This window comes from Micromys minutus (genome assembly GCF_963924665.1).
Source record: "Micromys minutus genome assembly, chromosome: 4".
Classification (NCBI taxonomy): Eukaryota; Metazoa; Chordata; class Mammalia; order Rodentia; family Muridae; genus Micromys; species Micromys minutus.
Genome location: NC_137973.1, coordinates 31,174,642 through 31,187,879, shown reverse-complemented (window position 1 = coordinate 31,187,879; position 13,238 = coordinate 31,174,642). Strand labels below are relative to the sequence as shown.

Below are 13,238 nucleotides of genomic sequence, written 5' to 3'. Positions count from 1 at the left end.
GTGGAAGTATAAGCAGAATAAACTCTTTCCTCCCCAAATGGTTTTGATCATGGTTTTTTAATCACAGCAATAGTAACCCTAACTAAAACACCAGGGAAAGTTCTTTCACACAGAACTAAGCAAGTGCTTTAACACTGAGCTACACTGCTAACTCTTTTTGTTATTTTTGAGACAGGGTCTCACTTAGTTGCCCAGGCTGGGCTTGAACTCACTATGTAACCGAAGAAAGCTTTGAATTTGAGATCCTCCTCCCTCAACCTCTTGAGTATCTGGGATTCTAGGTCTATGTCACTAGACCCAGTTCTTACATTTGAATGTAATCTATTCACTTTAAGTGTAACTTACGTATAATGTCTAATGCTATGTAAGTGTTGTGGAAATTGCTGTTATATTGTGTTGCTTGGAAAAGAAAATAATCAGTACCTGGTCAGTATGGATGCAATTTTTAGTTCAGCTGCCTTTTTTTTAAAGACAAGGTCTCTCACCTTTAATTTCCACACTCAGGAGGCAGAGGCAGGTGGATCTCTGTTCGAGGCCAGCCTTGTATACATAGAAAGTTCTAGGACAGCTAGGGTTACACAGAGAAACATTCTCCATCCATCCATCCATCCATCCATCCATCCATTCATCCATCCATCCACCAATCAGTCAGTACAGCAACAAAAGGGAGTGGGGAGAAAGCAAGGTCTCTCACTGTATAGTCCTGGGCAGCCTGGGATATGTAACATAGACCAGGCTGGCCCATCCTGAACTAACAGATCTACCTGCCTCTACCTACCCAGTCCTGGCATTATAGGTACACAACCATATTACATTTTATACACACACACACACACACCTTTAAAAAACAAACCATACACACACATACACAAACACACATACATAATTTTCCTTAATAAACTTTAACTTTTATTTCATGTTGACTGGTCCTAAAATTCTATCCTACAACATAAATCAAGAATCCTAGCTTAAAATGAGCTGGGGTTCCAGCTCCCACTGACAGTCCCAGACACAGAGAAGACTGAAACAGGAGGATTGTCCTGAACTCAGGAGTTTGGTGCTAAACTGAGCAGCATCCCAAACCTCTTTCTCCAAAGAGCAAAGGCCAAAGTTCTGACACACTAAACTGGGGGGCTAGCCCAGAGCTCTGACAGACTAACCTGAGGGGCTAGCCCAGAGCTCTGACACACTAACCTGAGGGGCTAGCCCAGAGCTCTGACACACTAAACTGGGGGGCTAGCCCAGAGCTCTGACAGACTAACCTGAGGGGCTAGCCCAGAGCTCTGACAGACTAACCTGAGGGGCTAGCCCAGAGCTCTGACAGACTAACCTGAGGGACTAGCCCAGAGCTCTGACAGACTAACCTGAGGGGCTAGCCCAGAGCTCTGACAGACTAACCTGAGGGGCTAGCCCAGAGCTCTGACACACTAAACTGGGGGGCTAGCCCAGAGCTCTGACAGACTAACCTGAGGGGCTAGCCCAGAGCTCTGACACACTAACCTGAGGGGCTAGCCCAGAGCTCTGACAGACTAACCTGAGGGGCTAGCCCAGAGCTCTGACAGACTAACCTGAGGGGCTAGCCCAGAGCTCTGACAGACTAACCTGAGGGACTAGCCCAGAGCTCTGACACACTAAACTGGGGGGCTAGCCCAGAGCTCTGACACACTAAACTGGGGGGCTAGCCCAGAGCTCTGACACACTAAACTGGGGGGCTAGCCCAGAGCTCTGACAGACTAACCTGAGGGGCTAGCCCAGAGCTCTGACAGACTAACCTGAGGGGCTAGCCCAGAGCTCTGACAGACTAACCTGAGGGACTAGCCCAGAGCTCTGACACACTAAACTGGGGGGCTAGCCCAGAGCTCTGACACACTAAACTGGGGGGCTAGCCCAGAGCTCTGACACACTAAACTGGGGGGCTAGCCCAGAGCTCTGACAGACTAACCTGAGGGGCTAGCCCAGAGCTCTGACAGACTAACCTGAGGGACTAGCCCAGAGCTCTGACAGACTAACCTGAGGGGCTAGCCCAGAGCTCTGACACACTAAACTGGGGGGGCTAGCCCAGAGCTCTGACAGACTAACCTGAGGGGCTAGCCCAGAGCTCTGACACACTAAACTGGGGGGCTAGCCCAGAGCTCTGACACACTAACCTGAGGGGCTAGCCCAGAGCTCTGACACACTAAACTGGGGGGCTAGCCCAGAGCTCTGACACACTAACCTGAGGGGCTAGCCCAGAGCTCTGACAGACTAACCTGAGGGGCTAGCCCAGATTAGTGACAAGACAGCAGCACGGCATCTGGCGATTTGGGGTTAAGGGTCATGGAACAGTTTCTGACCATTCTGGTTGTTATATAAGAAAATGTCTGGATTTTTAAATGATTGGTAAAACATTAAGAACCTCCAGAGAAATAAAGCCACAAGGAAGACGAGATGGCCAAATGACAGGGTAAGGGGTATACAGGGATTGTTTGTAGTTTGTATAACTTTGGATGCACAAACAGAAATTGTTTTTACACTTCCTGTCTCATAATCTATTGCCACAGCCTTGGCTGCTTTCCTCTCACCGTGCCTTATAGTCAGAGCGTCTGCCCATTCCTGCTACCTCCTTAGCTCAGACTGAGACAGGACGGATAACAGGGAAAATTCAGGGAACCTAAGAAAGAGAAGAAGTCGCTGACTGGGAGTCTGGCCCAAGTCCCTCATGAGAGGAGGCACTCCAGCAAAGTTGTCAAAACCTGCTGGGGAGGTTGCCTACAAAGAGGCCACATTCCTCTTCTGTAGAGATGTTTCAGATAAGAATGTTGAAATGGTCAGGAAGCATGCTATTTCTATGCATGGCTTTTCAATGTGACCTTATTCCTCCAGACACAAAGCTGAAGACCCAAAAGTTTCTGGATAGGACTCTTTCAAATAAGATTTTAAAACTTTGCAGTAAAGACACCTTAACTCCCCTGCATCCTACTCTGACGGTGTGATTAGCTGTGATCAGGTTCATTACTTCCTAGGGACCACTCTGTGGTCTCCTCAGCAACCGTGGGATCTAACCGAAGTTCTGCATATGTAAGAAACACTCTAGAACTCCTGTCCACAGCTGCGTGTTGACTCCCACTCGGAAATCTCCGTCAGTGCCCTTCCTTTAGAACTCCAACTCCTCTTCATACTAGTGCTCCTGAAATTCTTTTGTGTGATGATGAGAAGCTCAGCTGAATCTGAAGGGGGCGCTCTGCAACAAGGCAGGCTGTTTCAAGAGGCTGCTGCAGAGACTCGCTCTCCTGAGGTCATCCTCGCTCACATAGCTGCATTAACTTCCCAGCTGCCTCTCCAGCTTCCTTGAATCTTTTATAATCCATTTTCCATGCTGCAGACAGTAATCTTTGCAAAATGGAAATTCGAAGCCAAAGAAGTCCATTTCTAAAAATTCAGCATTGGATGAGATGCTGTCTTGGTCTGTTTGTGCTACCATACCAAAGTATCACTGGGTAATTTTATAAGGAACATCATTTTTTTTTCCAGTTCTAGGTCAAGACCAAATTGCTGACAAGCTTGGTGTCTGGTGAAATCCAGTTTCTCATGAATGACACTGTCCAGATGACTTTACAACCCTTTGCAGAAGGGCTGAGGGCATGGCCTTGCTTCCTCAAGCCCGTTTCTAAGGTACTAATTGATTCTGAGAGCAGCACCTTCACAGCCTCACCACTCCTAAAGTCCTCCCCTCTTAATACCACTACAGTAAGGACTGAGAGTCAACGTGGGTTTGGAAGACATATTTGAAGCATGCTAAATGCTAAGGAGAGGACTGGGTAAACTATGTTGTCAGATACATATGACACAGGCAGGTTACACAAATCTTTGTTGTGTTAGGTGTATAATGGAATTGTAGGACAATGCCCTTGCTCTTAGAGGACAGGAGAGTGTGTGTATATCGAAGTTAAGGGTCAAATATTTTGTACCCAGAGGCTGGAGAGATGACTCAGTAATTAAGAGCTCGTATTGTTCTTACAAAGGACCTGGGTTCAGTTCCCAGCACCCACATGTAGCTCACAAGAGTCTCTAACTCCAGTTTCAGAGGATTATGTGTGTGTGTGCTGCTAGCCTCCTCAGGCACCAGACATGCATATGATGCACACACACACACACACACATTAAGGCAAACACTCAGACACATAATTTTTTTAATGCAGTTAACTGAAGTGGTTCAGCAGAAACAATTGTTTTGTCATTACTAAACCCACATTCAATGAAAAATACAATTCTAGTGAACTGTTGCCAGTAAGAAACAAGGAATGGTGACTGGGACCTATAATCCTAGAACTTTATAATGCAAAAGAGGTGGAGCTCCATGAGTTCAAGGCCAACCTGGTCTACATACTGAGTTCCAGGCCAGTCAGGACTGCACAGTGTAACTGTCTCAAAAAAACAGGGGATGTAGGGGATTTGAGTGGGGGACAAAAGGTAAGTGAATCTAGGTAAAAGGTAGATATACTGCCTGCTATTGTGCCAATACTGAAAATTTCCTGAACATCTTAAATGTCTCAGAGGCTAGGGAAAATGTCACTCCGTGTTGACTATCTTGAGTCTGACAATCAGTGTTATGTTGTATTGCAGAATACTTGCATCCTCAGGACTTAGAGATGAAGTGTCATAGGATGTAAAATTTATTTCCAAGTGCTTAGCAAAAACAAAAGTGTATAAACATGCCTTAAATGTGCATAAAATACCTGTACCAATGAAAGAAGTGGTAAGTCTAGGCAGGGCATAGTGGCTCTGAGGGCTCTGAGCATGGTGGTCCCAGCCTGTCAACCCAGTCCTGACAAGGGCAGGAAAGAAGATAGTGGTGGAAGTCAGTGAACCTGGGTCTGCATTATCAGTACCTCACTCACCCCCAACCCCAGTACATCCAACATGTACTACACACACACACACACACACACACACACACACACAGGTGCAGACATCTAAGGAGAATTAGAAAGCACTGGTGCTTGGGCTTGATATTTTGTTGCAAGGCAGACTGATCCATGGTCTTCTCAGAGGCCCTGATGAAAGGACAAAGGCATCATGGTTCTGAATCCTTACCTGGGCAGGCTTGGTAAGGTCTGATCTACACTGGAGCCAGGGCCTCTAAGGAGTTAAGGTTTCAGATCCTGGGAAAATGGCTCCCCCATCCCCACCTGACAAGGACTGTGGTTATCAATCCTAAGGAGATGTGTGTAAGGTATCCTGTGTTCTTTTGCCAAAGTTGTCTGATTTAGCTTTCTGCTGACCTTAGCCATTTTCCTCCACAAATAGTGTAGAAAATGTTGTACTTCTTAATAAACTGAATTGTCGTGAGACACAGCTTGTGCAAGATCACCTGACCCCAGCTCTCTGTCCTTTATCTTCTCATCTCCGAGGCCCCACCCTTGGGACCCTGTCACTGAACAGGACTTGATGGTCCAGATCTCTCTCTCTCTCTCTCTCTCTCTCCCCCCTCTAATTTTATTTTAAAAGTTATATGTCTGTGTGTTGGTATGCGCATGTGAACAAAGATGCCTGCAAAGGCCAGAAGCAGTGTGCGGCCTGAGGTGAGCTGGATATACGACTCAGCCCCCCTGGATGAGCAGAAAATGCTTTTAACCAAGTCACTTTTTCAGGCCTAGGACGGAAATTTTTAAAAATTAAAAAATGGAAGAATGTATATTCTTATATTGTATGTATATTACATATAATTTAAGCTTATATATACTATATAAATATATAATATATACTATATAAATATACTTATATATACTATATAAATATACTTATATGTACTATATAAATATATAAAAATTCTATACACCTATATAAATTAAAATGATATAACATCTTGGAAAAGTCTCACCTTGTTTCAGCTCTAAGTAAAACTAGCTTTCAGCTGCTACCTAGGGTCTGGGGCGAGAAAATGGTCAAAGAAAGCCATCCATAATCTAGCAAGATCTGACCCCTGCCTCATCTGTCCACTACAGACTGTTCCTTCTGGTCAAGAAGATGAAATCTCAGTTGTGGGTGGAACCCTAAGGTTCCAAGTTACTCAAAACATGAAGTAATTAATCCAGTTCAGCCATTCAACCACTTGGCCAAGGGATCACCTCTGGGTGAGACAAGCCCACCCTTAGAAAACAAGGCACAACCAGCCAGTGATTGTGCATGCCTTTAATCCAAGCATTGGGAGGCAAGTGGATTTCTAAGTCTGAGGTCAACCTGGTCTACAGAGGAAGTTCCAGGACTACACAAGAAACTCTGTCTCAAAAAAAAAAAAAAAAAAAAAAAAAAAAAAAAAAAAAAAAAAAAAAAGAAAAGAAAAAGAAAGAAAGAAAAGAAAAGAAATCCAGGATCACCTTAAATCTTCCTAGAGACATCGGTGGACTATCTCTTTAATGAGATGATAGTCTTTTCCTTCCTTCAGTCTCCAGCACACCCATACACACCAGGACAGTGCCCACCAACAGTCCTGAGGTTTTGTATAAAAATGACGGAAGTGAAAACTTCGGGTTCTTTGGAAAGTCAGTTTTGCTAGATGGTGCTTTGCTGAGGCAAACACATGAAGCCGACTCGGGTGAAAGGATGCTCTACTAAAGCAAGCACGTGAAAGGACACGTGATGGAGGATTCTTCGTTAACAACAGGGATGTATCCGTCTGCCTTACATTGCATGTAGTTGAGCTCCATTTGTGGGACTCCATAAAGAGAAGTGCACCAAAAAACATCCGGTGGTGCGCTGCAGTTTCTTGTCCGTTCTGCGGACTCGGGCCGATCGGCAGAGTGAAGTCAGTTGAGACAGACTCACGCACTGAAGCAAGACCTATGGAGGACACGTGATGTTTGGAGGGCGTATAAAAATGACCTGACAGACAGTGACAGAGGCTGAGCTAGGCTTGCTTGCATAGCGAAATGCTTCTTGGTCTTCGAGAGGCATAGAGAACTTGTTCGGTGGGCCTCGTCCCCTCCTGCTGATTCCTGCAGAGGATGGGGGGGGGGCGAGGCCTGGCTGTTCCTTCTAGGTCACGCCACCACTGCTGCTATCCCGACTCTACCGAACTGGACTGCTGGTGTATCCGTGAAGTGTTTGTGAGTGGATGGAGCTGCAGCTGCTGACCTGTGAACTAAACTGCCGATTTCCAGACAACATAGACGGGAGTTGCTCCAAAGAACCTTCCTAAACAGGTCCACTCCCCCACCCCCATCCTTTCTTTTTCACTACCTCTGGTGGGTGGTGGGCTAGAAAGGAGGTTTAAAGCATTTAAGAACCGTCATTTAAAATTAGACTTTGAAAAATTTCAAGTTACACATGACCACTCCATGGTACGGTGCGTGGGAAGGGTTTTATTATACATATGAGAGAGAGAAGTAGACAAAACCTGACCAGGAGACAGGGACAGAGCAAAGAGACAGAGGCATAGGGAGAGGGAGAGCAGAGAGACGGTAAGAAAGAGCAGGGTTGCAGGGAGAAGGAGTGGCTGGGGGAGGGGAAGCTGTAAGCTGGGGGCAGTTTAGGGTACAAGGAGATGAGAAGGGTGAGCTGGTGAAAGCTGGCCTTGAACTATGGTAACAGGTATTTGAGATGCAGAGAGAGCCTGGAGGCCACCATATGCTTTGGTATACTAATTGGCAGCACAGGTAACCATTTGTCCCTTCTGCCTTTTGGAATTTCATGAAGTGGAATTTCCTTGCGACCTGACAGTTGGGTCTTCCCAGAGAGGTACACACCTTTTCTTTCATTCTTCGGATGCTGTCCAAAGCCTGGCTCTTCTTTTTCTGACTACTTAGGATCCCTAGCTTTTTCTGGAAAGCTCTGGTCTCCACCCTGTGGCTGTCCTTCAAGCCTGCTGACCTCAAACAAGGTGGCAATGTTTCCCTCTTGTCTCCATTCTCCACTGTTGAGATTACAGCTTGCCTGCCCTGATATTTTTTCCGGTTTGGGTTTTTTTTTTTTTTTTTAAATCAATAGCACTGCCCTCTTTTAATAAACTTTGACCTGGAGAGGGAGCACCTTCATGGAGGCAGTGGGAGGGGGGTGAGATTGGGGAAAAGGGGGATAACATCTCAAATGTAAATACAGAAAATATCCAGTAAAATAAAATAAAATAAAAACCTTTGACCTGGCAATGGTGGCACACACCTTTGATTCCAGCTCTGGGGAAGCTGAGGCAGGTGGATCTTTGGGTTCAAGGAAGGCCAGTCTGATCACAGAATTTCAGGACATCCAGAGCTACACAACCCTGGGAACTAAAAAAGCAAAAACTAAAATAACCAACTAACCAACCAACTTTGCATGACTTTTGAACATTTCCTGCCTTTTAATTCTTTAGCCATTGGAGAAAATGGACTTTTTCCTGCACCCTGGATGGTATCATTAGCATCTCTGCTGCAGATCTTCAACCATACCTATCTACACACCAATACCCGCCCCCTCTCCATGGCTTTTGTACTCAAGGCTGAGGAAGGAAAGAAAGGCAGAGAAATGAAAGGGGACCTGGGAAGGGAAGGCGTGTCTACTCCAGAATGTACTCTTAAGTTTCTCACCATCTGTGGTGAAGGGTTTCAATACAGTTAGCATTTGCTGAGGTTGCTTAGGTAGAGGCAGTCTTCTTTTTACATAGAGATTTTCAAGTATCGATAAAAGAGTCCCGAGCCACGCTTACAGCCTAAGCACACATATCCCCTTGTGTGCCTCTCTATGATATAGAACTACAGGTTTCTGGAAATCTCACAAACAAGACAAAAAAACATATTTACAGTAAAAGCATATCTTAACTCACTTGTTCAAACCTCATGATTTTACGTCATTGGCTGTAATGTTATCTGGTGGATCTCAGAAACCACCTTATAATCGAATTTAAAGTCCTTAGCAGCCCTTAGAGGAAGACCCTTCAGAAGCCGTCAAAACATCGAAGGGCTAATGTAAAGATGCAGCCAACTCCCCTGAGAAGCTCACAGGCCATCTGTGTGCACTGCTTTTTTCCTCCACACTTCTGTTAATCTCCCCACTTGAATCAGTGTTAAAATCTCCTCTTAATAAACTCTACCTCTAGCCAAGAGTGGGTGTATGTCACTTGGGAGGCACAGGTAGGTGGATCTCCATGAGTCTGCGGCCAGCCTAGTATACACTATGAGTTCCATCCAGGATAGCCCAGAGATAAGTCTGGTCCCAAAGAAACCGGGAACAAATAGCTAACTGTGGTTCCTATTATACCAAAGTACACACTGGCAGCAGGACTCAGAACCCATGGCTCCTCTAAGCTCTTCTCACCCTCCCTCCAAACTGCTCCAGCCCAGGGGCTTCCCTTCCCTTCCTCCAGCTTCTGATTTCTATATATCCCTGTCATTTTGGCTACGAGCTCTCTTAGTTCTCCCCCCCCCCTCCATCCATCCATCTCTCACTTTCCCCTCTTCTCCCTCCTCTCATAGCCCTGTTCTGCTTACCGTGTTTAGTCTGCTCTTTTATCTTCCTGCTCTAGACTCTTCCAGATGCCTCTGGCTGTGTTCTCTCTCATATGTGCAGTAAAAACCTCTTCTGACATTCCTTGGAGTAGTTATGTGCTCATTTCATTCAGTTACCACGTCCTGACCAAATAAGGCAAGGACGTGGTCTCCTTGTTTCTCCCCACATCTGGGTAATATGCTTGCAGTAAACTGTGCGCTCTCATCGTACACTCGGCACACAGTATCACAATGAACATCGAGACGATTTCTCTAGTGCTTTGTGAGTTCTGAGAACAGGGCCTGTCTTTATTCCGGTGCCTCCCTTGTTGGTCTGGCCCACGATAATTATGTGTTTAGTATATGGGATAGGCTTCCATCTTCTTGAATGTAAGGTAGAGTAATTGAGATCTGACAACGCCCGCACTGTCACTGTTACCAAACCTTGGACAGAGGCCTGGGGGATTGAAAAAGAAACACACAGAGACACACACATGGGTCACTCAATAATGGGTGAATGCCACCCAGGCTTGATTGGGGGACTCCTTTTATTTGGGGTGAACAACAAAGTTTGGGGAGGCCAGGTACAGTTAAGAGTGTACAAAACAGGATGTGTTTGGGGTAAAAATAGCTCGGATGGAATGTTCTACGGATTCAAGGAAGGAGTTCTTAGCAAAACAAGTGGGGGAAGGAAAAATAAGGCCAGGCTCCAATGGCGGGTTACAATAGAGATCCAGGGGTGGTGACTGTTAGATTTAGGAGCATAAAGTAAAGAGACAGAAGGCAGGAAAAGAGCAGAGTTCGACCTCCGCAGGTGAAAATATCAGCTCGTGCGTGAGCGCGCGCGCGCGCGCGCACACACACACACACACACACACACACACACACACACACGACAGCCTCTCAGGAACGAAGGGATCTCCAAGAGGAAAAAAACCTGCTTGGGACCCTACATAGGAACACACGGTGCTGGGCTTGGGAATGAAGAAGTTAATGCAGCTCTTTGTGGGCTATGTGAGGGTCTTAATCTTCTCACTTGGATTTTCTGCTTCAGGCAGGACAGGTTATTTTAGGAGGTAAACTGTCCCAGCAGACATTCCCCTCAGAGTTGAGCAAGGTCCGCTGCACTCTTAGGAATCCTGTTTTTGCTATAGAAGTACTCTATCAGCAACCCAGGACAGTAATCCCAGCACATAGGAGGTAGAGACAGGAGCATCATGAAATAATGGGCATCCTAGAGCGATAAAGGCCAACCTGGGCTACATGAGACGTTGTTTTTATTAGTTATGTATAAAGGACTAAAGCTATTTGAGTCACTAGATCAAGAAGCTACAAATCTGGTGCAACGATCTCAAATTTGCAGGAAACCCTTTTATTTTCATTGGTCTTATTCCGACCTCGCAGGATTTTACAGGTTAGAGGAGCGGGAACTACAATTCCCATGAAACCTCTGGCTACTAGGTAACGCCTGCCAGATGCAACCAGAACGGCGTTTCCTAACGAGCCTCCTGACGCGTTTGCGTCAACCCTGTACGTCCGGAAATTCGGTTGTTAGATCAAACTGCGGTACAGCAGGCAGCGCAGCAAATACAAAGGTACCACCCTAGGGTTCGGAGAGACGTTAAAGCTCTGACTCAGCCAAAAGGACCAAGTTGTACATGCTCCATTTTTCAGCTCCCAACCATGCTTTCCCTTTTGCCTAGCGCTCTGGCGGTTCAATCGCCTTAGTTCCCCTGCTGTCGGCGTAGACGCCGCGGTATCCTGCCACGCAGAGCAGAGACGGTCCCAGGGTGTGCTAATCTGGGGTGCGTAGGGAGGGTGTGGGGGCTCAGTCCCGTGTCCTTCGTCTCTCCGCAGCGGATGCTAAGTGCGCGACTGGCCCGGTGCACGGTCTCCATGGCCACGCGCGTGTGTGTGTCGCGGGGCAGCGCGGGATCGGCGGCCGGCGGGCCAGTGGAAGCCGCTATCCGCGCCAAGTTGGAGCAAGCCCTGAGCCCTGAGGTACTGGAGCTGCGCAACGAGAGCGGTGGCCACGCAGTCCCAGCAGGCAGCGAGACGCATTTCCGTGTGGCGGTGGTGAGCTCTCGTTTCGAGGGGATGAGCCCCTTGCAACGGCACCGATTGGTCCACGAGGCACTGTCGGAGGAGCTGGCTGGGCCCGTACACGCGCTGGCCATCCAGGCGAAGACCCCCGCCCAGTGGAGAGAGAACCCACAGTTGGACATTAGCCCCCCCTGCCTAGGTGGAAGCAAGAAAACTCGAGGGACCTCTTAATACCCGGATTGGGAGAACAATGATCGAATGGGTCGACTAAGAATAAACTACTATATCGCTACTACCTTCTTCCTCGATTTGTACAGACCTCTGCCCTTTCTACTCATGTACACCAGGCAAAGCCAAACAGCTTTTGATTAAAGCTAAGCTAGCCCGGGGAGAGAGCAGCCATTCACCCCTGTCCTTGCCTGAGCTAGACTAGAGAAAGGCTGCCCGGTCCTGATGAGTCTGAAAGGGCCATGCTAATAAAGAAGCTGATGCATGAAGTCAAATGGGGCTCTTGATCCCTGTTAAATTGGAGCTACGTGTATTATTGTGGAGGGAGGGGGCAGCCTGACACCACAGCAAACCTGCGTGCCACGGGGTAACTTTTGGGAACCACTCCTCCCACTGTCATATGGTTCTGGAATTGAGCTCAGGAGGGCCATCAGGTTTACCTGACTGTTAGATCCCTACAAGCGTTCTTAGGAGACGAAAATTAACCGTAGGCTAGAGAAGGGATTCTTGGGGAAGTGAACTATTTGGGTTTTGCAAGGATACCAAAATTAACCCAGAAAAGAGGGAATTCCTGCATTTGAAGCAGGAAAAGAACAGAAATAAACACTGGCTAGATTTTCAAGGGAAGCTCCGATTAATGCTCAAAAGCAGCTTCCCAATGCCCTTTTATGTGGAGCTGGAGAAAGGAGCTGTGAACATACCTTGGGCTGAGGATGTGGCTCAGTGCCAGAGTGTTTGACAGGCTTGTGTGTGAAGCCCTGGGGTCAAACCAGCAATGAAGATATGTATGTGTGAGTGTGTGATCTTGTCCATTTCTGACGAGAAATGATTCCTGTATTGGACCTATTTAGGCAGTAGTAGAAGGTCATTAAAGGCCTCAGAGCCATGTGTAGTGACACCTTTAATCCCCGCATTAGGAGCAAAAACAGGCACCCTGGACTAAATAGTGAGACTCTCAAAAAAGAAGAGGAAAGGGCAGATGTAACACAGCCTGGCTAAAGCAGCAATGGACGTGAGTAAGAATCAAGGACAAGCTGCAGCAGTAGGAATTCCCAAAAGGGATTGCTGTAAACTGGGGACCAGAGAGGTGGTATAGCATTTACGAGCACTTTCTGTTCTCCAGAGGGTCTGGGTTTGATGCCCAGCACCCACTTGGTGACTCACAAAGGACTGTGGCTCTAGTTGCAGGGGATCTAATGCCCTCTTCTGGCCTTGGGTACCAGGCACATGTGGTGCATATACATATGCAGGCAAAGTGCTCATACAAATAAAATGTATGTTTATGTTGCTTTTTGCAAGAGTAATAAGGGCTCTTAACCCACTAGGACCAGCATAAGTAAATGTTGTTTAAACAAATAAAATGTAGATTGAGGTACCCCATTCCATAAGTCAGTGATAAGAGAGGGGGCTGACTTGTTTGTTTCCCCAACACAAGTTTATCTTTCGCAGACGGTGGGATAGAGAACTACAGATGGAGAGGCCAGGAAGCAGACACAGCAGCTTTGGATTTTAAGGGTTCATACCCTTTAT

The 13,238-nt window shown here is 46.8% G+C and overlaps 1 protein-coding gene across 1 annotated transcript; it reads left to right on the top strand.

Annotated features, from left to right (window-relative positions):
- Positions 1–10,963: 10,963 nt before the first annotated feature.
- BOLA1 (bolA family member 1) lies at positions 10,964–11,775 on the top strand. Its single transcript, XM_080915560.1, has 2 exons — positions 10,964–11,032; positions 11,295–11,775. The coding sequence occupies exon 2, from the start codon at positions 11,298–11,300 to the stop codon at positions 11,709–11,711; it is 414 nt and encodes a 137-aa protein (XP_080771686.1). The 5' UTR covers positions 10,964–11,032; positions 11,295–11,297; the 3' UTR covers positions 11,712–11,775.
- Positions 11,776–13,238: the final 1,463 nt, after the last annotated feature.

Coding starts and splice junctions, on each gene's coding strand:
- BOLA1 (XM_080915560.1), top strand. CDS start 11,298: ATGCTAAGTGCGCGACTGGCCCGGTGCACGGTCTCCATGGCCACGCGC.